This window comes from Populus nigra, chromosome 4 (assembly GCF_951802175.1).
Source record: "Populus nigra chromosome 4, ddPopNigr1.1, whole genome shotgun sequence".
Taxonomy (NCBI): domain Eukaryota; kingdom Viridiplantae; phylum Streptophyta; class Magnoliopsida; order Malpighiales; family Salicaceae; genus Populus; species Populus nigra.
Genome location: NC_084855.1, coordinates 11,931,963 through 11,956,343, shown reverse-complemented (window position 1 = coordinate 11,956,343; position 24,381 = coordinate 11,931,963). Strand labels below are relative to the sequence as shown.

Here is a 24,381-nt window from a genome sequence, read left to right as displayed (position 1 = left end):
TAGAATGTATGGACATTTCCAGGTGAATAGTGTTATTTTTTATTTTGTTAGAAGGTATTTGAAAGTATGGTAAATATTATTTTTTTATTTGAAAATATATTAAAATAATATTTTTTTATTTTTTAAAATTTATTTTTAAAATCAGCATATTAAAATAATTTAAAAATAATAAAAATTAATTAAAAATAAAAAAATAAAAAATAATAAAAAATAAGTGACACCGCAACTGAAAATAGGTTCAAGTGTCCTCATTTATGATTTATCTATGCAAAACATAATAACCACCTTGTGTTATTTTTATTCTTACCATCATATAGTAACATTGAGCGGAACGGACTGACCGCGTAACTTTTCAGACAATTGTATAAACGGTCTGTAACCATTTTACCACAAATGTAGGTCACGTGATGGGGCCCCTTAAGAACACACTAACATCTCGTGTGTAGTCTAACTCGGCCAACTTTCGGCACGTGCTACTCGTGTCTCCCGCACCCCCTTTCGAGCTTAACTACACACGCCCCATCCGTGTCAAACCAAAACACACACACACACAAAACACGCTCGAGCCTCTCCACACGCGCGAAACCCTAACCCTCGCACGCAAACACACATCTCCACACGCGCCGCCTTACTCTCCCTTTCACATTCACCGTCAGCTACCTCCACTCGCCGGGAAAACCTCGAATTTCTCGCTTTCTTGCGGAACTCTATGTTTAATTAGGCTTTGGAGAGTGGCCGCGAAACGCACCGGAGGTTCTCCGGTGGTCGGCGAAGTTAGGGTTTCAAGAGAGGTAGATGGATCTGTTGTTATGAAGCAGATATAAGGTGAGAAGGTTTGTGAATTTGTTGGCGTAAAAGCTGGAAAAGTAAAATTTGAGTTGGAAATGGAGAAATAGAGGGGAATTTGAAGTATTAGCACGCAAAAGGCGAAGTTTTTGCGGGATTTTTACGCTGAAATGTGCGGAAGACTGTTACAAGAAGGTGATTGTTGAGTTTATTTGTAGTTACAAAGTGCTAATTTTTTATTGAAGTTCTGCTGTTAATTTATAGTGAGACAATTGGTCTCTACTTATTTGGTTGCCGAGAAAGAAATTAATTTTTTGATTATTCTGTTTTTTATTTCTATTTTTCCCTTGACTTGAAGAAACAAAAATAGTTGTCAAAAAAAATAAAATTATTGAAGAACAGAAATGAGAAAACTGACATGTTTATGCCAAATGTAGCGTTAAGGACAATGTAGCGGAGGCATTTGTCTTCTTGACTTGTATGCAGTTGAAAACACTATAAAAGTTTCAAATAAAGGCTTAAATTGTAAAAGAGAACATTCTTTTTCCTTCTTTGTCTATTAATGATTGAGTATATTTGGGTCATAACTCTTTAAGTTTTTCATTGTTGCCAGGGAAGTCGAAAATGAGACTAGCACATGTTTTTTTTTTTAGTTTACTGTCTGCATTATTTGAAAAACGGTAGCTTTTCAGATACATGGATAATCAAAGTGGAAATGATGGCCTTTGTCACCGTAGAAGTATTCAATGACTAAGTCCTAGACATTTGGTTGTGGAAGAGAGAGAATGGCAACGGATATCCAAAAATTAATAGGAACAAGTGAAGAAGATGATGATGAAGAAATGGACATGGACGTTAAAGAGGAAGATGATGAGGATGAAGAAAATGGAGGGAAGAATATTGCTGCACAGATTATGGCAGGAGGGGGTGGAGGGATGACATCAAACAATAGTGATAATCAGTTTCAACATCAACAGCAATTTCAAGAGCAGGTTACCACTCCAGCAGGAGGAGCTCGGAGGTCTAGACCGCTTGAAGAAAAGGAGAGGACGAAGCTAAGAGAGCGACACCGGAGGGCAATCACAGCAAGGATCTTGGCAGGATTAAGGAGGCATGGGAATTACAATCTTAGAGTCAGAGCTGATATAAATGATGTAATTGCTGCTTTGGCTAGGGAAGCTGGCTGGGTTGTTCTTCCAGATGGAACTACCTTCCCTTCAAGATCTCAGGTGCTTATCTCTCAAGTACGAAGCCTTTGTTTGATTTGGTATTTAGATGTTAGTGATAACTGATGAGAATGCGCATTAAATTGTTATTACCCATGGGTTTGAAGAGGTTGGGTTGATCATAGTACCTCTTTTTCATTCCTTGATTCTTGCTTCAAATGGATCTTAGTAAAATCTAGAGGGAATGGCTATGTTCTTTACTTTTTTGCAGCAGGGCTCAAGGCCTGCGGGTGGCACTTCTGCTGCAGTAACATCATCTTCTTCTCATCTGGTGTCACAACAGACTCCACCGGCTTCCCTTAGAGGAGTCTCTCCTGGTTATCAGACCTCAGTTGAGTACAATACATGCAGTATGAAAGGTGTTTTTATGCCCAACCCCTCACCTTATGATCTATCAGCAAGCACTCAGCCACAGATCCCAGCAGTGGCGGGGGAGGGAGGAGAGCAAACAGGGAGCAATCTCCATATTGGTGGCTCCATGGACATCATAAATGACAAGCAGGTACTATGGAATTCTTTTGTACTCTATTTGTGCTGAAATATCCATCTCTGGATATTCTAATAAATGTTGTTTTCAAGTTTAATGTTTGTAACCTCCTAGTGAACTTTGAACGCTGAAAAAATTTGTTCTGCTGCTTTTTTTTTACTCTACGTATATCTTGCACATTACACGTTAGACATAACTAAATTAACCAACCTTTCGATTAGCAGTGGAGCACAATTTTGTACATATGTAGAACTTGTTTTCAGTCAAGGAATCGAGAGTACAAGTTAATTTTCTTACAAAACTTGGTTCTTCTAGACGAGTTTAATTTCATGCATTTTTCAACTCTCTACTCTCTCTTTTTTCATATAGATTGTTGACATACCTCCAATTCCAAAGCTACCAGAGCGAGATTTTGCTGGCACTCCATTCATACCAGTTTATGTGATGTTACCAGTGAGTTAATCAATCCTACTTTTCGAACAGTTAATTTTGGAGATGGGTGCTGTCCTATTTTTATTTCTGCTCAGAGTTAAGACTTTTTATGAAAGATACAATATTTTCACTGATATGTTGTTCTCAATCTAACCTTGATGCCAAATGTGAGATGTATGCAAGTTCTAATCAAATTCATTTTTGTTTGCCATAATTTGTTGGTGTCAGTTGGGTGTCATAAATATGAAATGTGAGCTGGTTGATCCAGATGACCTACTGAAGCAGCTCAAGGTCTTGAAATCTGCCAATGTTGATGGCATTATGGTTGACTGCTGGTGGGGCATAGTAGAGGCTCACACTCCTCAGGAGTATAACTGGAGCGGGTACAGTAGGCTCTTCCAGATGGTGCGTGAACTTAAGCTTAAGTTACAGGTGAGTGCTTTTTGAAACTTGTTATCCTGTATCGTAGCTCATGCTCTCCCTCATTCTGGACATAAAATTAATGCTAATCATTGGTTTTTCTTAGCAACCTCCCTTTCTATGGTACACCACTTCATAGATTGTTTATGAATGCATCCATACATGTGGATGTTGGTGATGTTGATACAATGCCCTGGATTCTGCAATATTATGAGATCAGATATTTTTCAAGTGTGTGGGAAACTGAGCAAGTTGTTGCTGTTGATCATACTGTCAATGATGTGAGCATGTGTGTGACTAAGCATGTTGATGGATCATAGCTGGGAGATTATTCACAGATCAAATTTAAGGACCTTACTATGATGATTTTGATAGGAGCCAATTTCATTAAATTGCAAAACAATATCTTTGGGCTAATGAATGGGCGATGGTTGGGGGACTTAGATGCATAAGACTGAAGTTGTTGAAACTGTCATGAAGCCAGGCACTAATGAAGGTGTGGTCAAGTATACATCCATGTGTTTCAGTGACTTCCTGTCTATGAAGGGAGATGGTTGATTCATTTAGGTTTGAGATTGCAAATCCCCACAGCTTGGGAGCTGATATTGGCTGTGGAGTATTTCATTCTCTTTATTATTATTCCCTGTTTTTTTTTTTAATGTTACAACTAAACAATAATTCTGAGTACAGCCAAATTTATTAACAGGTTATATGATGTTTCTATTAAGAAGGGATGGTGTTTTCACAGGGTTTATTTAACTTTTAAGATTCTAAGAAGCATTGAAATGTTAGTTATGAGTGTATCTTCATCTAAACATGCCATAGCAACTCATTGCTGATTGAGCTGTAGTAGTTTGTCTCAACACTCTTGAAGATTCCTTCTGGATGAGGTCAACTTGTTTTACTGATTTTTTACCTCAGGTTGTGATGTCATTTCATGAATGTGGAGGCAATGTTGGTGATGATGTGTGTATTCCCCTGCCACATTGGGTGGCAGAAATTGGACGAAGTAATCCTGACATTTTCTTCACTGATAGAGAAGGCAGGCGCAACCCAGAATGTCTTTCATGGGGAATCGACAAAGAACGAGTGTTAAGAGGCCGTACTGCTGTTGAGGTACATCCTGCTGTGTCTGTCAGGCCTTATGGAATTCTAAGCTAGTGTATGGTTGATACATATAAGCTTTTCTGTCACTCTTTGCAAGTATCCACATGAATATCTGCTTCTGTGATAATCATTAAATTTTCTTAGACACCTGCATAAGCTAAATACAATGATAAATTGTTCCATTTAATTATATTTTTTAAGTTGCTGTTTTGTTTATGGCTAACATTTTGAATGTATATGATGCTGAATTCAAAACTGGATTTTATGTGTGTTCCTAATTGCAATGATCAGAACATAGGAGATTTGATCTGTTGCTTTCATGTAATTTGGGAATTTGAGCCGGATTATTTTTTGAGGCTAGTAAATTTCGTGTTTTATCTCTATGGTTAACTAATGTAGGTGTACTTTGACTACATGAGAAGCTTCCGAGCAGAATTTGATGAATTTTTTGCTGATGGTATCATCTCCATGGTTGAAGTTGGACTTGGTCCTTGTGGGGAGCTACGGTACCCAGCTTGTCCAGTGAAGCATGGCTGGAGATATCCTGGCATTGGTGAATTTCAGGTTATCTTTTAGCTATGATTTTAGCGATCTTCTTTCTTACTGATGTAAGCTTTCATCATCCACATTTGCTTGCTACAACTTTAGAAGTTACTTTGATCTTTGAGGTTTGCAACACACAAAATCCATACATGCAAACTTGCTGATGGCTTTCAACATTTGCGCTCACAATGCTTCTGGCCTTGAGAGTTGCTGCTCAGGCAGTATGCTCCAGCCACCTGTTTTTCCAACACCATGCAGCCTTTCTTCTTTTCTCTTCTTCAAAATGCAAAAACTGAAAATAGAAGTCAATTTACAATGTCTTTCCAGAGTTCACTTGGACACAAGTTGATTTTCTGATTTGTATGCCCATTTTGTCAAGGTACTTCAGAGAAGTGGAGTTGGACTTGAATGTTAAGCAGAGTTTATAGGTTTTAAGAAAACAGTTGTCTTTAAAATATACTTTGCGATAAGGCTTGTTTTCAATTTTTTATTTTGTAACTAGTAATGAGAAAACAATTATTACCATTAGGTTAATTGGTTGCTCCACGTTATGTGAATTGAGTGCTTGATTCTTTCATCTATTTTCTCAACTTGTCATGTCAATTTATCTTTTGTTATCTCAGCATGGTTAAAAAAAAGGCCCTTATTTGCAGTGTTATGATCAGTATTTGCTGAAAAGCTTAAAGAAGACAGCAGAAGCAAGGGGACATCCTTTCTGGGCTAGGGGACCAGATAATGCTGGTTTCTATAATTCCCAGCCACATGAAACTGGTTTCTTCTGTGATGGAGGGGACTATGATGGGTATTATGGCAGGTTCTTCCTTAATTGGTATACTAGGATTTTAGTTGATCATGGTGATCGGGTACTTTCTTTGGCAAAGTTAGCTTTCGAAGGCACTCAAATTGCTGTGAAGGTGAGTCAGCTTTTCAGAAATTTCTTCTAATTTTTAGGCTTGTTTATCTAAGATTGCTATCTAGAATTGTTTCTGTCTTTCTCTGTTTAACTGCTTTGGTCCTAATTTTATGCTCATTTAAGATATTTGTTCATGCTCACTTCAAAATGCTGAATTTGAAAACTACGTCCAAAAGTTATTTAAATAGCTATGCTTGATCCACTCTGTTTGCTACATTTTAATTGGCGAGCAGCTATCAGGTATTCATTGGTGGTACAAGACAGCCAGTCATGCTGCTGAATTAACTGCTGGGTTCTACAACCCATGCAATCGTGATGGCTATGCTGCAATTGCAGAAATGCTAAAGAAGCATAAAGCTGCTTTAAACTTCTCGTGTTCTGAATCACGGATGGGAGACCAGCAAGCGGACTTTGCAGAGGCACTTGCAGATCCTGAGGGATTAGTATGGCAAGTAAGAAACCTACTGCTCAGCTTCAGCATTTCCTAAATTGAGCCTGTCATTTTAGAAAAATAGGTCGTCTTTATAAAAGCCTGTTTTTTTCGCCTGTAAAAAAATTTTGGATGAACATAATGCTACATCTTTCTTCAGATACGCTGGTTTGAAAGTGTGTCTATGAGCATTCTAACTTTCTATTCAGGTGCTGAATGCTGCGTGGGAAGTTGGCATTCCAATTGCCAGCGAGAACACTCTTCCATGCCATGATAGGGTCACATATAACAAGATTCTGGATAACGCCAAACCATTGAATGATCCAGATGGAAAGCATTTTTTGTCTTTTACTCACCTTAGGCTCAGCCCACTTCTAATGGAGAGACAAACCTTCATGGAATTTGAACGCTTTGTCAAGAGAATGCATGGTAAAGTATTAGAGCAACATGCAATTATTTTTTAAATTTTGACTCTTTTCAATGCTATTAATTTTTTTCCAATGAGTCGTGTCTTCGCAATGCTGTAAATTTTAATCCAATTACCCATGCTAATAAAAAAGAATGAATCCGTTTACCTATTGTGAGCATCTATTTGGTGGGCAGGGAGCTAATAACTGAGGGAAAAGGGTGAAAATAGAGGGTGACTGATTTCTTTATGTAAAGGTTCTGGATGCTTCAATGCTTGCCAGAATCCGAGGAATAACAAATTTGGTGCTACCAGCATGAGTTTCACTGATTTAGGTAATTTGCACCAGTTTTCTGTTTCATAAACCGTGAGATGACTTCAAAAGGTTCCGCCAACAGTGCCCTGTGTGAAGAACAGACAAGTCATAGCCTGGTCTCATTTTCTGGCTAGTAGAACGAAAAAAAAAGAGGGCTTTATTTTCAGGCACAGCGTTCTAGATGAATCTGTTAGATGTTGATAAATAACCAGTCCTTCAAGTTAATGAAGGTTTATCTAGTCACATAAATTCAAAATGGAAGTGGTAGTGAGCCATTTGGTTAGCTCGCTGTTGATGATATTTAGCACTGATGGATGCATTTTCAGTCGCGATTCAATCTGAATGTGTTTGATTTCCATTGCAGGGGAAGCAGTTGTCGAACTCCGGGTATAGCAGGAGGAGGAAGGGCATCCAGATTGAGTAGCATTTGTTTTTCTCCCACATAACAGATGGGGGTTTACCGTTATGTATATCAGTGTAGTAGTAGTTTTTATATGATAACTAGGGAATAGTATTGAAATAGTTCTAACACCTCTGTAAATGAAATCTCAAACTCAAAACAGTCAGGTTCTCCGCTACCGCTAGATTCGAGCTTCCTTTTATGCTTGTGTTGAAACTTTTTGGATGGACAAAACTGAAACTTCTGGTGTGCAGTTCAGAAGCTTGAAATTATTAATTCATTAGCGGTACATCTTTTCCCTTCCCCTTCCATTTATTATTTCCTTATCATTTTCTATCGCATCTTCAATTGTCTTTGTAAGTTCCTCCTCAAGATCCTTCTAGCCAGCTACTGCCAGACCGTCACATTTGCTGAAGGCCAGGTATCTTCGTAATTTCTAGACGTGCTCGCACAACAGGCCGCCGACAAGTTTCTGTTTACAATGATCTCGCCACGCCTGAAGGTGGGCAACATATTCTTTCCTTGTATATTTTATTACCCGTGGTTTAAGCAGACAATCCCACAGGCCATCAAAATACAATCGAATGAGGAATTGAACCTATTTGGTTGACAAATGAAAGAAAGAAATTTGAAGGTAAATTACAAAGAAGAAGAAAAGGAAAGTCTAGGTGGAAGACTTCTTGAACACCATTCGACCTGATTCATCCACATCAAAAAGACGCTCTATAAAGTTGTCCCAACGCTCCCTCATTCTCTTAAACGACAACAACGAACCTGATCCACCTGAGCTGCCAGAACTCTCTCCTTCTTCCACTTCAGCAAAGGTTCCATAAGAAGGAGAGTAGGATGCCTGTGGGATGTCCAGAGCAATAGCTCTCCGAAGTGCTGCCTCGTATTCTTCACTGTGCTCACGTGCAAGAGACTCCTGCCGCTGCATCCGTTGTTGTGCTGGAATTTCCATGATCCGATCCTTCTCCAGCATCAACTGACAGGGAAAACGGTGTTTCAGTTTTGTCAGCAAACGTAGAAGTTAATTCTCAATCCCCGATCATCTAAAATAACAAAGTGAATACACAAGAACCACATGACTGACTGCCTGACACTGCCTTTATAATACATAAACAATGGAGCCACAAGATCCACTTGACTGGCACAGCCTTTATCATATACAATGGAGCTATAGATATGGCAGGTCTCGGGGATTTCATGAGAAACTTGCCACGGATTGGCCTCTACAAACATTCCAGATGCTGCTATTTTTAGCACTACAGAAGTTGTGAAAAAGCTGACTAACCTCCCTAGGCTGGAAACCAAGGTTTTTTTTCTTAAAAATTAAAATGGCTTTACGAGTTTGCTTCATGACTCAAACTAGACCAGTAATGAAAGTAGAGTCTCAATCTTAGCCCCAACTCACACTATAATTGCCAAGGAAGAAGTTAAGACTTACATCAACAGCCCTTTGAGATTCCCTCTCTAACCAGATAATGGTGTGATCAGAAGTCGCGTTGCATGAAAGAACTATGTGCTCGAAGCGCCTGTCCACAGGGACTGCTGTTCTGACAACTGGAGGAAATCTTCCTATCCTGAAACCAGAGTGTAAAGGTACTGTCATTACAATAAGATAATAGTCAATAATCTAAACACAGAACTTCTCATAAATAAACCTCCAGAAATCAAAATTGAGTGGCAACCAGCACATCATGGTGACAACTGACCACTCTTTTGCTCGTGAAGTATTCAATGCTAATAATCAGTTACTCTTTGAGCTACTGTTCCTAGCACATGAATGAAATGCTCCCCTGCATCGGGGAAAACAATGACATCTCAAATGGAAGAGTGCATGCACAGCCCTCAATGAATGTTGGTTTCAGGATTCCTGAGGCATTTTTAATCCATTTTGGCTTTGAGGAAGAGCCTAATAAGTCTGTCTTTGATTGCCTATCAGTATTGCAGGTCAAATTGGTAAGCATAACCCATACCATCATCAAGACTCCTTATTTCTATTTTCGCTCTTCCCCTGCCTATTACTCTTATTTCCCAGCAGGAGAATCCTTCTTTGTATACCCGCATCATCAAGAAGTTCCTTCAGCAAAGGGCATAAAAACACCTGGCCAGCTACTTTGTTAGGTGCACGTAAAATTGCAACAAAATACAGCTAAATTTACCTGAAGGGCTTCCTCTCAACAATATGGTATAGGCGGCCAGGTGCGTATAGCCGCCTTGGATCCTTAAGCATCTTCTCCTCGAGAGTGCAAGTGTCCTTCAAGCACATTAGGCAAAGCAGGCAAGGCAAACTGTCCAAACCACAAAAAATCAGCTTAGTATCTCGTCTAAAATGAACTCCTTGAGAATACATGATCGTTGTAACAAAGACTACATGTGCAAGCATAAGAGTCCATAGATGACTATCAGCGGTTTCCTCAACTAGCCCAATGGAAAAGCTCTGTTTAAGTTTATATGCACAGATGCACTCGTTTGCGAAAAGCATATTGACCAGTTTGATTTTTTCAAAGGTCTCAAATTTCAACTTCTTTTACATTAGAATATATGCCAGGATACCAGATGCCATAAAAGAAAAAAACAATATAACTAGTTATGAAAAAGGTGAGTAAGACATACTATCTTTTACCAGAAAATTGATTTGTAAACATCTTCCAGAGCAGTAGTTGTCCGAGGTAAGAAATCATCCTGGTTCATTCAATAACTCATATTAGAACAGAGCACATACCACTATTCCTAGGCACAGAGAAAGAGAAACTGACATGCTAGAAGTCTAAAGTATTAAGCTCTTTGCTTGTTCCATCAAATTCAGAGTTTGGCAGCAGGTTAAAATTGTAATGAAAAAGACAGATTAAAATGTTAATCCTTCACATAATTAGTTTTCAAACCAGCAGGGTTCCTGATTCTCATAATAAGCTGATGATTTCAACATGCTTTGGTAGCCACTTTGACCAGGTTTTATTCATTTCAGTAAAACCAGAAAATGCTCCTACCACCATTCCCATCAAGACCACTCATCATCATCATTTTTGTTGGTGTTTCCAATCGACTGATGAATTCAAAATTTAAACTTCACCACAATCCATTTAGACAAAATTTAAGCACCTTTACTTGATTTCAAACATAGCTGGAAGCACAGGGAAGTCCTACCTGAAGCACGACAGAATTGATAACATCAGCATATCTCACTGCCAAATTCAGTGACACGCATCTAGCAGGAGCCATGGCAAAGCATCTGATCCTCTTCCTCTCAATGGTCCCCAATTTCTCCCGATTCTGAACAGCATACATTGCTATCAATGACACTATCCCTGCACCTAACGAATGTCCAGCAAAAGTTAACCTATAATCTGGATTCATCTCAACCAAATCCCTCAAAAGCTCACATTCTGCATCAAAAATCCACTTTGCAGCCTTCAATAGCCCATTATGCACGTAACCACCATCAAACTTGGTCTGCCCCAATTTATTATCAAGTAAAACTGCATAATCACTTTCCTTTGCCAAATTAAGCCCTCTAATAGCCAACACTATTTCAACATTATCATGATCCAGGTAAATCATATAAGGAGTAGCACATCCCCCAGTTTCTTCGTAAGTTCTCTTCACAATTACCCAATCAGGGTTAATACCATAGCCACCTGGCGGTGCCCAAAGTGGGTACCGAAGATCATCTTCATAGACTGATAGGATTAGGCGACAAAGACGAGGCACGGGCTCAAATTCTTCAGCTGTGGCTAAGCCCCAGTTCTCACTTTCATGACCAGCGGTGTAAAGGCATTTTTGCCATAGCCAACGAGCACAGCCAAGGCAGTACACACATTCAAGGATTGGAAGGCCACAGAGGATTGACATGGAGGCCTATGATTCAAGAATGATAATATATCCATCAAGAAACATGACTCAAGTGAGACCGACACATCAATGAATACAGGGAACTCAAATTTTGAGGAAAAAACCCAAGTGGGTTTAGAAAACAGTCAGATTATACTTCTTATTGAAGAATCAGTGATCAAAACAACAATATGAAGAAAATATACATACAAGACATATCTCAAAAGCTTAGGAATGAAGTTATTCATCTAAAAAAACTAAGAATATGAGCGACCATCATATATAAAACAAACAACAAACAAACTTAAAAAAAAAACATAAACCCTTATAAAAAGAACACTAAAAAAGTGTTAAATAAAAAGAATTGGTTGGTGTTAGTGTATCATGAGCTGCAAAGAGTTGGGTTCTTTAGAGATGCTACTTTTGATTGGTAGGTTTAGACGACAAATGAAAGGGAGAGAATTAGTAGAACTAAGAAATAAAACACAGCGATGTAGATGGAGATATGAGAGAGACTAGACATCTTATTGGATGGTTTACCAGCTAGTCAAACCCATTTCCCTGTAGAGTGAGTTGGCCTTGCAAGAATCTACTCTGTTTAATGCTTTTAGATGCCCAGTTTTTATTCAAGTTTCATTCTTTAATCATTGGAGCCTGTCCGTCTAGCTGTTTGACCTAACGACCGCTGCTCTTACAGCATTGACGGTTAGGAGGTTCAAGTATTTGGGCATGTCCTAAAGAAGAGGGCCTGATTGATTTGTAACGTGATTGATTTTTTAGAGTGTTTTTATTTAGAAATTAATTTTTAATATTGGTAAATTAAAAGATCTAATAATATTAAAATAAATTAATTTGAAGTAAAAAATAAAATAAAATATTTTAAAATGTTTTCAAAAATGTTTTTAAAATATAAAAACAAACACTATCTTAGTCTAACTAAATGTATTTATTGTTTTTAAAATTAATTTGTTTTTTTATTGAAAAAATAAATCATTCATACTCTAACTAAATGTATTTATTATTTTGATAATCTTCTCTTGTATTTGACTCCAAGATTATATTTGAAAAACAAATGTGAGAGCAACTGTGAAATAACTTGTTAATTATCATATGAGAATCTATATACTTGTCTGGTCTTGATTTATCTGCAATATGTCAATATAGGAGGTGAATAGCATGAAGAACATGTCTTTGATATATCTAGTCGATGTAAGAATTTCAAATTTCTTCTTTTTTACCAAGTGAAAAACTAGGTTAGGAAGAAATAAGTTCAGCTTAATTATCTGGTTGTTAAGAGTTGGATTTAATCATGGGTTTATCCAAAACAAAATAAACTTGGAATATTTTGGTTGAAATTTAAGTGAAAAATCTAAAAAAATCCTATATTCTGATCAATATAAAATTTATTTCACTTTGTTTTATTTTTTAAAAATAATACAAGGTATATCGACGTATTATTCTCACCAGAACAAAATAAAATTAATAACATTGGTTGAAACCATAATCTCACTATTAATTATCATGATATGAGGGGTTGAGATTACTATTTCAGGGGTATATTATATATTTTATCCAGAAATTAAGCAATACCCTCTCAATTTTGACCTTAGAAAAAAAATGAATATTGAATTAAAAGTTTCATTAATAATATATTATCTCCTACTTTCTTGCTTATCTAAATGAATTAATTTTCATTTACTATATCGTAAGAAAATAGTATTTCAATATCCAACAAGTTGAATTAATCATATTTTAGGTTTGAAATCTACATTGAAAAAAAATCAAAATAAAAAAATTATTTTTAATGCATTTATGCATATTTTATAATTTTCATCGTCTTAAAAAAAACTTCAAAAAACAAAAAACCTAAAAATATGCTTTTGAGGCATTTTAGCCATTAACACATCTATTTCATATTTCTTGATTATTTTTTATTATTATTATCAAATTGACGTTGACATTGTTCTTTCAAGAGAAAAAAAAATACAAAACTAAAAAAATAAAAGGTCAGAATAGGGACCAAATGGATAAATAAGCTAAAGTGCAGAAAAAAAAATAAAGAACCAAAATAAAATTAAGTTATTTACAGACAGAGTAACTAAAAAAAGATGACAAAAATATTTAGATATAAATAGAAGGAGAAACCTTAGCCACCATAGAAAAATATAAAGAGGGAACAAAAAAGGGAATATGAAAAACCTAGCTACCCACGACACAAACCAACCCAACAAAAAACCTACCCTCATCTTTTCCACTTATTGTTTTCAACACAAAACCTGAGCCACCATAAAGGACAAAAAATAAAGAGAGGGTGAAAGAAAAAAGAGAAAGTGAGGCTGAAATTTAGAAGGAAAACAACCGTAGAAAACCCTATTCATCTTCTCTCATACCAAAACTCAAAACAAAACCAAGAACCCTAGCCATATCTCAACTAACCTCACCAGATCTCGACCACCATAACAACAACCATGACCAACCACCACCATTTCAGCAACCTTAACCTCTCTCTCTCTCTCTCTCTCCCCTTCATCTATTCACGCTATCTGACCAACTTTTACAACTTCCTATAACGTAAAACATCAAAATAATGAAGGAAAAAAAAATTGTCAGAGATAGAAATAAAATATTATTGAAATTTTCTGGTGCTAAATCTCTCTCACCAATTGACGATGATTAACACCGCTACCACTAGGAGAAAGAAGGGGAAGTGGCGCAGCATGCAAACATATTCATGTGCCTTATCTCCCCACCATTAAGCCTAAAGACATGTCCAAACAATACAACATCATAAGCAAAAAAGGTCAAAATTTCCTGGCCATCAACCTCCTCTTCTAAATAAAGGTGACTTGTACTGTCACTACCAAGAGAAAGTGGTGCATCCTACGAATATAACCATACACCTCCTGTTCCTGCCATTAATTTAAAAGACTTGATGTAATCTGAGTCGTCGCTACTAACTTTTCTAGCATTATTTCACCATTTCCATCTATTGCTTCAACAATTTCTTACCCATCTTAGCCACTCTAAAATATCCATTTCGAATCCTAAATGATTTTCAAATTATTATTTTGGTTTATGATTGATTTGGAGGTGTATTATGAATATTTTTTTTTAGATTGATTGCATATATGTATGTGGGCATTCGAATTGCCCGTGCGCTTAATTTTCATGTATAATGAATGTATATGCATCACAAATGTGTTTTTAAATATTTTTTATTTTTTGTTGTATTTATGCATTTAGGCTGAATCCCTCAACCTTACATCTTACTGATATCTAAATTCTTTGTCATTTATTTGTGTTATTCATGCATGAATTTCACACTCATACATACATTTGCATTAGAATTTATAGCTTGTTTATAAAATTCAATAAAGGTTTAACTCGTATTACAAGGCCTTTTAAAGGTTGATATTCAAATGCTTTTACATGTACTTTTTTTTCCAAACCATGTTTGTTTAATTTCCAAGTAAAACTTTTAATTATCAATATGAACTTATAACAATTCATTACTTTATATGTTGATTGAGAGTAACACCTTATCCTATATTTGGTTTTTAAAAATTAAAACCTTTTTTGTTTTTAAATGCACAAGTCAAATATGCATCAATAATTCCTAACATATATGAACCTTTAAAGTCATTACTTGTAGGTGTTGATAAAGGGTAACAAAATGTTCCATTCATGTGATATAAATAACTTGAATCATGAATAAATTGTCCTCTAATAATACTTATGCATATATAAGTCTTTATCGATTGATATATATATAAGTATTGGTTGAGGAAAATACTTTAAAATTGAATAATAAATATGATTGTTAATACAACAATACATTCTAAGACAAATAAACTCATAAAAATTATTGTCCAACTTTTAGTCCACAAAGGAACATTCGATGCCATTAAATCAAAGATACCCTTGGAATTGAGAATCATAATTTTTTTTTTAGGTTTTTTAATGAGTTCATCATGATTTTATAATTCGAGTCATAAATTTAGCCAATTAATTTGGGTTTATCCTTGTTAGTTTAATATGTTACCATCTCAATACTTTTATAAGAAAATACCATCCAATATATGTCATATTTTGAATTTATGATTACATTTTTCTCTTTTAGAAAACACATTATCAATTCCTATATATATAAATCGACATAATTCCTTCAGATTTATCACTTTTGGTTTTTGTCTATTCAATTATCTTGTACAAACATTCGTATTTCTGTAATTTTTATTTTATTTTAAGCTAACATGAAGCTGACTCTTTTGTTGGGAACAGAAACATAGCTATCTTACACATTATTACACTGTGATGTTATGCGCAGGCACTGGCTGCAGCATCAAAAACAGTTGATTGCCTTAAACTTGTCCATAGCTTGCATGCTTGTTTTCTTCTTGCGGGGGATCTTAACAGTAAGTATAACCCGTGATGCCTAATCTTTGGATAAAAACCATGTGTTACCCTTAGTTTTGTTATGCTCAGAGGTTACCTCCGTTCAATCTTCATGATTCATGATTCATGTAACAATTGCAATATGTCCAAGTAGAAGCAACCACTATTTGTCATACTCTGTTATCCCTTCCTGCTTGGTAGGCTCGTCTTCTCTCTAATAGTATGTGCCACAAGAAATTAGTGAAAATTATCCCACATCCAGTCTCCATCTCAAGTTATCAACAAGTTCTGCAAGAAGCAGTGAAGCAACCTTGTTCTCTAGAGTCTAAAGACAAATTGATCCTATAAGTTCTTCAAATTTCTGACTTTCTTCTTGTTCAGAAAAGAAGAAAATATGTATAACTTACGAAATAAAGGAGAATATAAGTGTACAGTTCAATTGAAATGTTTCTTCGCAGTTCATTGTCAGGTACCGATGATGCTTTTGTTTGCATCAATAATGCCTTTCCCTTTAAAGTCAATATATGTGTGTGTGTGTGTGTGTGTGTGTGTGTGTGTGTGTGTGTGTGTGTGTGTGTGTTTAATCAAGTTTTAGATCATCTTGTCTTACCTTTTCAGTCCATCATCTTTAAGAGAGAGACCTTTATCAAGTTTATGTAGTGATATGTTCAGTCATTACACATGTAATCAATTTGCAATTCCTGTATGCTTCACCATATGCTATAGGTGCTCTTTGAGATGGGTTGGGCATTCTTACTATAGAATACATGCACAAGCTCAGTGGAGGTTTTGAAAAAACCTGACCCAGCATTCGTGGTTTTGAAATGAAGCATAGAGGATAGCGGTAGTAGATTGTACCCTGCCAAGTCAGTTATTTGAGAAGAGGGAACCTTGCCATAAGTTCTTCTTTTAAAGAGAAAATAAATGGGTTGCATAATATATTTCCTTCTTCTGACGTTTTTTTGGGCTCACTTTCCTGCTGATGGAGCATGACAGCTAAACTGATATTACATGTGGTTTATGTTTGTCCATACTCTTTTATTGCCAATTATATACACAGTTCAACGAATACGTGATGGGAAAAGCTTTGCTACCCGAAAAGCTGATGCAGTACAGAAAGGAAATATTGCATTCACATTGATGGCTTCATTTCAGGTTAATCCTGCTGTCTTTGTTTTGCACCTAATCTGTATTCTGACAAACATTTTCAGTGAGATGGATTTGGCAATGGTCATCGATTCTGTGGCCACAATGCGAATTGTTAGGTTGTTACTTGGGTATGTTTTTGAAGGGAAGAAATGCAACCTATGCTAGAAAGTTGGTGGATACAATATTGAAAATACCGGATAGCTACATTAGCACTCTGCTATGTTCTTCAAGAGCTTTCGACATTTATTGAATTTTCTGTTTTAGCATGGTAAGGTTTTTAAGCTAGCTGAAATCACCCCCTGTCCAAACTTGCTTGAAATCGCGAATAATTGGAAAAGACAACCGAGTTGAAGCTGTTAAACTTTGATCCTGAATCTTTGATATTAGTTTTGTTATCAATAGAAACTTAAAAGGAAGATTTAAGCATCATTACTTTCATTAATTTATAAGGAATTAAAATAGAATTAGATGTATACCGTGTTAAATAATAAAGAGTCCCTGTGGAAGAGGGAATGTTACTCATCTCCACCGCACCAATCACTCCGTTACTTATTTCTAGCAACCATTTTCTTTGCTGAGCTTGCCGCTCTTGCCTAAGTTTGTTGTTGTGGAGATGTGGCAGAACCGGCTAATTTCGTGATTGGGACTAGAGGAAATCTTTTGTTTCTAGCAGGGTTTTTTTAGTAAGATGATCCGCCATGGGGTAGGTTTTAATTGAATGCTAGAATCCTAAGGGAAACTTTTATGCCCAGTGGTTATGGCCCTGTGGCACCATAGTGATTCTAAAGGTGTGAGTGTAAATCTGGGATCAATGCTTAAGATTCTGAAGCTGAAACGTGGCAGATTTTTGAGGAATAAACCTCGCTCGAATGAGGAAAAACATGATATTTACCTTTAATCAGTGATTTGGAAGTTATAATTGAAGCTTTTCGAGATTTGTAATTGGATTAGCAGGTAGGAGAAGTGATCAATCAGTGGCAGGGAAACTAGACAGCTCCTGATCTGGGAAACTAGGATCTGAAGTTGTATAAATACTGCATTTTTTATTCATTTTGTAGTATAAATTGAGGGCTTCTAAGTAAATAATTTGTAAATACTGTCGAGTTTAATGAGTTTCTCTATAACAACATATTGGGAACTTCCATAAATCTCTTTGATGGTGTCTTAAAGCTGCTATTGGCTGTGTGTTTTCTTCTTGTTCTTTCGATAGCAATCTCCAGCTCAATTCTGCTGATAGCTGCCTCCACATGCAGCTTGCACAGAGGCTGCACACAACAGGTGCTAATTACATCTTGAACTTGGACAGGACAGTAAACCCTCCCCTGAGAAAGGTATTTCTTTTACGCCTATGATGAAAATTGATTTTATAAGAATTGTTCAAGCTAATATTTCATTATCAGTCATACCTGGTGCAGTTCTTTGCTTAAAAGACATTGCCCTTTTCCCTTAATTTCTGCCTGTCTTACAAAACTTTCAGCAAATAAACTTATATTTCTGACGTCCTTGATTACGAGCTTAAGAGATCGCCTTGTAAGATTTTTATTTTTTTTTGCAATCATTCAAGAATGAAACTGATGTTGGGTTAAGTTAATTTTACAGAAAGAAGAACACATGTTTGTCCACCAGCTATTACCAATACCAGTTGTGCCAGAACAGGAGCTGGTAAGTTGAATGTGCTTGTACGTTATTAAACTTTTCCCCTCAATGATTTTTTAAAAAAAACAACAAAAAACATTAATATTAAATATATTAAAATACAAATAGATTGTTAAAAATAACTTTTTTTCATTGAATACATTAAATATATATTAATATTAAATATATTAAAATACATAAGAAACCATGTTTATTACACTATTAAAAAACCATATCAACAATTTAACTCTTCTAAATAACATTGGCCAATTAAAAATGCTATTATATTTTTAAAGTTATTTTGGAATTGCCTATGATGTCTCGGGTATACAGCCAAACCAACTACACAGACTACAAGAATGCATTCAATCCGCCATTTTTCCGACAGGCAAATCAATTGTTTGAAGATCACAATCATGTCCAGACAGCCTGAATGTAGCTGATAGGTAAATGAGAATCTTAGTAACACAGGTGGCAAGTCAATAGCTTATCCCATCTTGCAATTAAATAATTATTGCATCAAGTCGATGCAAGATGTCTTGCTGGAAAGCTATCAACACCTATCCTCCACATTAAAATTGATGCTTTCGGGTAATTGTAGTACAGGGAAAACACCTAAATCCAGGACTGTTAGGCTACTTTGGTTAGCAAGCCCTTCCTTTCCGCAGCAGGATCATGGATCTATTGTACAAATAGAAGACAATCATACGCAACTCTAGTCATTCACCTTGAAATTAACACCAAATGCTAAAACTACAGCAAACTCAGCTTGTCTTTTTCTTTTTAAAAGCCGGATGTATGCTTCCATTGTAGGAATCTAGTTTGTTAATCCTAGAAATACAATCTTTCATCCTCTTTAAAACTACAGGCATTGTAGAGACATTGCTAGAAATTTTCTCTTTCAACAAATGTACTTTCTCGGCAGTCTTCCGGTCTTCTTTTGTTAGTAATGCCGCTCTACTGGATTTGTCCTGTCCTCCTGAATCTCCATAATGTTATGATATCGTCAGTGCAACAATCACAATAAAAAATCTATAAATTTAGAACAAGGTGTCAAAAAAGATCTCAGTATTTTAACTTGAAATTTACATAATCTTATACTATGTTATATTATTAACTAATTTTAATTAAAAATAAAAAGTAAAATTCAAACTTATGATTATTTAATCATTAAAAATTTAATATTATGAAAAAGAACCATCTCAAATAAAAAGCTTAAACTATAAAGTAGATAAAAAGTTTAAACTATAAAGTAAGGTAGTTTAAGCTATTAAATAAAATATAGATTATATTATTCCCTACCAAGATAGCTCTAAAGCCTTGAATGCAAACATCGTCATGTCACTTTCTCAAGTTAAAAGTAAAGGAACAAGGAAAACCGGAAAACACAGTTCGTTCTTTAGGATGAAAAAGAATTGCAATCAAACAATTGCGCCGATGAACCTCCAAAGAGTAAATATAAGTGCAGTATTGGACGAAGACAACAAGCTTCAAATTATATCATTTCCTATCATGCTAGTGTTATATTCTATACTTATCACACTAACGAACCAAAGATGTGAAAATCTGACTACCTCTATTTCCATAGAAATCAGCAGAAAACCACAAACTTCATCTTCATTCAGCTCTTAGAACAATGTCTGCCTTCCTAGCTTCCTTAGCTTTCCAATTTACATAGAATCCCTCTAAAAATTATTTCCTCTTGATTGGAAAAAAAAGGGAAGAGCTGAAAGAACCACAGTGCATTGCTCGATATAATTCAACACAGCTTGTAGACGGCACATCCATTGGCCTAAAGCTAAAATTATTCATTAACGTTAGGCAATGCAGCATGAATTAACTGATCTCAAATATCAACTTGAATTAATTAATTAATTAAGTCGTCGTCAATTAAATTACACGACAATCATAATAATAATACTTCCATGATACTTGTAAATGGCATATCATTCGAGTCCATACCTAAAATTAAAATCTTTAACTGACCTTGAGCAACGGTTTACGACCTAATCTTTTACGTACTAATACAAAATAACATTAAAATTAAGCTGGCCCAACAACACATTAACACTTCTAATCAACAAATTTTGCAATTAAGTTAAACTTCAAAAGAAACAGCACACAAATCACCAAATATTTGAGCACCCAAAAACACTAGCACACAATTTTCACTTTCTTAACCCAGATTACATTTCAAACCCTAAAAGAGAAGACGATAACTAACTAACCTGGGTTAAGTTCACCGGAGGGCCCAGGATTCGAGCCGGAATCGCAATCAGGTAAGATGGGTCGTTGCGAAGAAAGAAGCAAAGCGAGAGTAGTTTTCAGTTGATCAGGTAAAGTGGCTCTGTACTCGAGAATCTTCTTTGCCATTTGCTTCACTTGTGTCTCCAACTGCTCCAATTCCTCCGCTTCCTCCTCCTCCTCCGCCTCGTCTTCGAATTTAGATTCGGGTTTTTCTGGGCTCCGAATGGTTTGGTTCGGATTGTTAGACGACATGCTTGTTTGGATCTGTAAATGTGGAGTATAGAAGAAGAGCGAGAGGAGGGTTTTGGAGGGTATTTTTTGGGTTTTTGAAATTTGAAACAGTTTTTTGAGCTTCCTTTTCTTCTCGTAATTTTTTTGTTTTGGAGGGGTGGGGTTGGGTTTTTCATTTTGAGCGTAGAATATAATACTGGAGCAGAGAAGCGGAGGTCTACACTGACACTGACTGCACCACCCAGCCCGATCCATATATGGACACTTAGTTAGTTAGTTGTATAAATTATTTTTTAAATTTATTTTTAATATTAATATATTTTAATTTTATTTTATAATTAAAATTTACATCCTATTAAAAATTTGTTGTTACATTAAAATAAAAAATATTATAATTACATGATTGTCATTTTATTCTTACCTTTTATCAAAAAAAAATATACGTGGGAATTTTAAAAGCTTCCATGTGCAAGAAAAAAAAATATTTTTTTATTGTTTAGATTTTATAGGTTTAAAACTTATTTTTTCTTATAATAAAATTATCAAAACAGATCTAAAGATATTTTTTAATTACATCCTGAACCATAAATTCTCTTCGTAAAACAATTACAAGCTAAATAGAGTTTTAATATTTTAATTTTATTTTGATCCAAACTGGACAACTCGACCGATACTTTACCTTCCAGGAACAACCTGTCTACCTCGCAACAACCCACTACAAAGATCTTCAATGAATCACAACACCCTTGTTCAACCTTATTTCTACAGCAGTCTCAAAAAGTCTTATCTTCGCTGTCCTCGTATAGAATCATCATATGACAACTAGATCCCACAATAACATCTTCAAACCCGAGCAACTTCCCCTGATTTTATTGCTTCGGGCAAGCATGCTCTTTTTATTGTTACTGCACCTCCCCTCACTGAGCCAACTGCTTTCACTGCTGCTTTGAAGTTTCCAGAATGGCATAGTTCCATGAATAATGAATTCTCTGTACCTATGAAGAATGACACTTGGATTTTAGTTCCCAAACAATCACACATAAATATTTTTTTTCTGCAAATAGATCTTTTATATTAAATAACATGTTAATGACACCATTGAATGTTATAAGGCTCGCTTTATTGCTAAAGGTTTTCATCAATAACAAGGAATTGATTATAGTGACACTTTCAGTGCAGTGGTTAAATCAATTACGACTCGGATTATTCTATCCATTGCAGTTCAATCTCAATGGCCTATACATTAACTTGTTAAAAATTGAGTTCCTGCATCATGGTGATCTCAATAAAGATGCTTACATGACTCAACAACCTGGATTCTCTCATATATACTTTCTTGAACATATTTGTCATTTACAGAAAACCTTATACGGCCTCAAACAATCTTTGCGAGCATGGTTTTCTCATCTCGGTTCCAAGCTTCACTCATTCGGTTTTGTCAGTTCTAAGACATATGCACTTTTATTACTCAACTTCACTATGAATTTGTACTTAAAGATCTTAGCTAGTTAATTAAGTTTCTTCTTAGACGTTGAAGCCTCTCCTGGTTCTTATTGCCTAAATCTAAGCCAACAACTCTACATCAATGATCTTCTTCACAAGACCAATATGTATGATGTCAAACTAGTTTCCTTACCAATGGCCTCCACCACAAAGTTATCACAATTCACGAGACCAATATGATGTCAAAATATGGTACTGTTGGCGCCTCACTTCAATAACTATCATTTACTTGTCCTGATATTTTCTATGTTGTTAGTTAAGTTTATCAATTTATGTAATATTCTCCCACCACTGACCATTTGAGTGTTGTTAAACGAATCTTACGCTATTTTGAAAATATAAACATCTCTCAAATAAAAGCACTTTCTGATGCAGATTGGGTTGACTCTACTAATGACAGACAGTCTACCGGTGGTTATGGCACCTTTGTTGGATCAAATCTCATTTCTTGGAGCTCCCGCAAGCAACCAACTATCTCTTGCAACAACACTGAAGTTGAATATCGTATTGGTGCCAACACCACTGCAAAGCTTCTATGGATACAATCTCTATTACAAGAACTTGGTTCTCCCATCTCCTTATCACCTACCTTATGGTGCGGCAACATCAGCACAACCTACCTCACCAGCAACCAAGTGTTTCATGAATGAACAAAACACATTGAAATAGATTTTCACTTTATCTATGATAGTAGCTTCTAATGCTCATCTTAAGTTCATCTCATCACGTGATCAACTTGCAACACCTTCACCAAAACCACTTCTTGATCCCAAGTTCAGTTTTCTACGAAGCACTCTCAACGTTCGTTAACTCTCGTTGTGACTGCGGGGAGCTATTAAGACATCATCTATTTCTCAGCAATCAAGTGCTAACTCAACACCTCATTTAGCAGAAACCACAACAACAAATACAACTGATAATCATGCACAATTCAAATCAAAATAATTTGCTCAATCAAAAATCAATCCACTCGAAGACAATACTAATGTGTGATTGTGTTTTCAAATATTCAAATGTATTCAAAATATATATTACAAATGTAAAAAATTTATCTATAAATAGAAACACTTCATACATTTAAACTCTATTAAAATAGAAGAGATTTCATTGCGAATACATTAAATTTTCACTTTTTATCTTATGAGTTAGAACAATGAAATGACTATTTTAACATTCTCAATAAAAATAAATAGCCTTAATATAATATGGTTAAAAATGTTAAAATCTTATGCATAAAAAGTGAAAAGCTAATGCATTAATAATGTGATTTCCCCTTAAAAAATCAATTTAAAATGATCAAAGTTAAAGAATACATAATCAAATAACATAAAAATTGACAGAATTTAAATTATTGTACTTAATTAAAAGTTCTTAATGTCAGTAAATAAAAAAAATTAAGACCAATATAGTTATTGAGAAAAGATAAGAGAAGAAAAGAGAAGAAGAAAAGGAAGGTTGTATACTAACGCGTGTGATTTTCACTTATTTAAGCTTTTGAGTTATGTATATTCATGGCTTACAACCTTGATCTTTATGTAGTATAATCATATCTTTATGTAGTATAATCATAAGGGGAAGAGTGTTAATTTTTCATACCCGTGATCTGAGTCGTTAAACCAAAATCACCTCACCTAGAAAAATCATAAAACTCAATTTCCAACAAATCAAATGTCAAATGATAAAATTGAAAAAAAAAATTATACAAAATGATCTAAAAAAAGGAATTAAAAGAATGAAGATCAAATTTAAAATAAAAAAATAAATGAGAGGCCAGCCTAAAGTTTTTAATTGAAGGGGAAAATTGAAAAGAAAAAACAAATTTACAAAAGAATCCAAAACAAAAAATCAAAATCAAAAGAAATGATCAGTACCATATTTTTTAAAATAACAAATTACAATTATGGATTCAAGGATGTAATTG

General features: G+C 35.3%; 3 protein-coding genes across 11 annotated transcripts; 1 reads left to right on the top strand and 2 right to left on the bottom strand.

Annotated features, from left to right (window-relative positions):
* Positions 1–517: 517 nt before the first annotated feature.
* Positions 518–7,769, top strand: LOC133690810 (beta-amylase 7). Of its 8 annotated transcripts, XR_009841508.1 has the most exons (12): positions 518–981; positions 1,479–2,030; positions 2,224–2,514; positions 2,869–2,952; positions 3,160–3,363; positions 4,273–4,467; positions 4,858–5,022; positions 5,655–5,915; positions 6,148–6,366; positions 6,554–6,773; positions 6,948–7,085; positions 7,431–7,769. XR_009841508.1 is itself a non-coding variant. In XM_062111077.1 (11 exons), the coding sequence occupies exons 2-11, from the start codon at positions 1,572–1,574 to the stop codon at positions 7,457–7,459; spliced, it is 2,040 nt and encodes a 679-aa protein (XP_061967061.1). In that variant the 5' UTR covers positions 518–981; positions 1,479–1,571; the 3' UTR covers positions 7,460–7,769. The 8 variants fall into 8 exon arrangements, 7 of the variants coding, with proteins under 7 accessions (XP_061967061.1, XP_061967060.1, XP_061967059.1 ...); XM_062111077.1 differs by lacking the exon at positions 6,948–7,085 and having other exon boundaries at positions 1,479–2,015; positions 2,296–2,514; XM_062111076.1 differs by lacking the exon at positions 6,948–7,085 and having other exon boundaries at positions 1,479–2,015; positions 2,227–2,514.
* A 166-nt stretch (positions 7,770–7,935) lies between these two features.
* LOC133690812 (uncharacterized) lies at positions 7,936–12,022 on the bottom strand. Its single transcript, XM_062111079.1, has 5 exons — positions 10,617–12,022; positions 10,096–10,154; positions 9,632–9,760; positions 8,914–9,049; positions 7,936–8,451 (listed from the first exon to the last, which is right to left on the bottom strand). The coding sequence occupies exons 1-5, from the start codon at positions 11,319–11,321 to the stop codon at positions 8,131–8,133; spliced, it is 1,350 nt and encodes a 449-aa protein (XP_061967063.1). The 5' UTR covers positions 11,322–12,022; the 3' UTR covers positions 7,936–8,130.
* Positions 12,023–18,951: 6,929 nt separating this feature from the next.
* LOC133691928 (uncharacterized) lies at positions 18,952–21,163 on the bottom strand. 2 transcript variants are annotated; one of them, XM_062112555.1, is made up of 2 exons: positions 20,708–21,163; positions 18,952–19,464 (listed from the first exon to the last, which is right to left on the bottom strand). In XM_062112555.1, exons 1-2 carry the CDS (start codon positions 20,976–20,978, stop codon positions 19,244–19,246), a joined length of 492 nt encoding a protein of 163 aa, XP_061968539.1. In that variant the 5' UTR covers positions 20,979–21,163; the 3' UTR covers positions 18,952–19,243. The 2 variants fall into 2 exon arrangements, with proteins under 2 accessions (XP_061968539.1, XP_061968540.1); XM_062112556.1 differs by having other exon boundaries at positions 18,952–19,458; positions 20,708–21,157.
* Positions 21,164–24,381: the final 3,218 nt, after the last annotated feature.

What these genes read in the sequence shown, in the direction of transcription:
- LOC133690810 (XM_062111072.1), top strand. Translation starts at nt 1,572, where the DNA reads ATGGCAACGGATATCCAAAAATTAATAGGAACAAGTGAAGAAGATGAT. An exon ending in CTCAGGTGCTTATCTCTCAA is followed by an intron (nt 2,031 to 2,223) that starts GTACGAAGCCTT and finishes ACTTTTTTGCAG; the next exon opens with CAGGGCTCAAGGCCTGCGGG. An exon ending in GCACTCAAATTGCTGTGAAG is followed by an intron (nt 5,916 to 6,147) that starts GTGAGTCAGCTT and finishes ATTGGCGAGCAG; the next exon opens with CTATCAGGTATTCATTGGTG.
- LOC133690812 (XM_062111079.1), bottom strand. Translation starts at nt 11,321, where the DNA reads ATGTCAATCCTCTGTGGCCTTCCAATCCTTGAATGTGTGTACTGCCTT. An exon ending in TCAATTCTGTCGTGCTTCAG is followed by an intron (nt 10,155 to 10,616) that starts GTAGGACTTCCC and finishes TGAATGAACCAG; the next exon opens with GATGATTTCTTACCTCGGAC. An exon ending in AATCTCAAAGGGCTGTTGAT is followed by an intron (nt 8,452 to 8,913) that starts GTAAGTCTTAAC and finishes TTTCCCTGTCAG; the next exon opens with TTGATGCTGGAGAAGGATCG.
- LOC133691928 (XM_062112555.1), bottom strand. Translation starts at nt 20,978, where the DNA reads ATGTCGTCTAACAATCCGAACCAAACCATTCGGAGCCCAGAAAAACCC. An exon ending in CTCCGGTGAACTTAACCCAG is followed by an intron (nt 19,465 to 20,707) that starts GTTAGTTAGTTA and finishes AACATTATGGAG; the next exon opens with ATTCAGGAGGACAGGACAAA.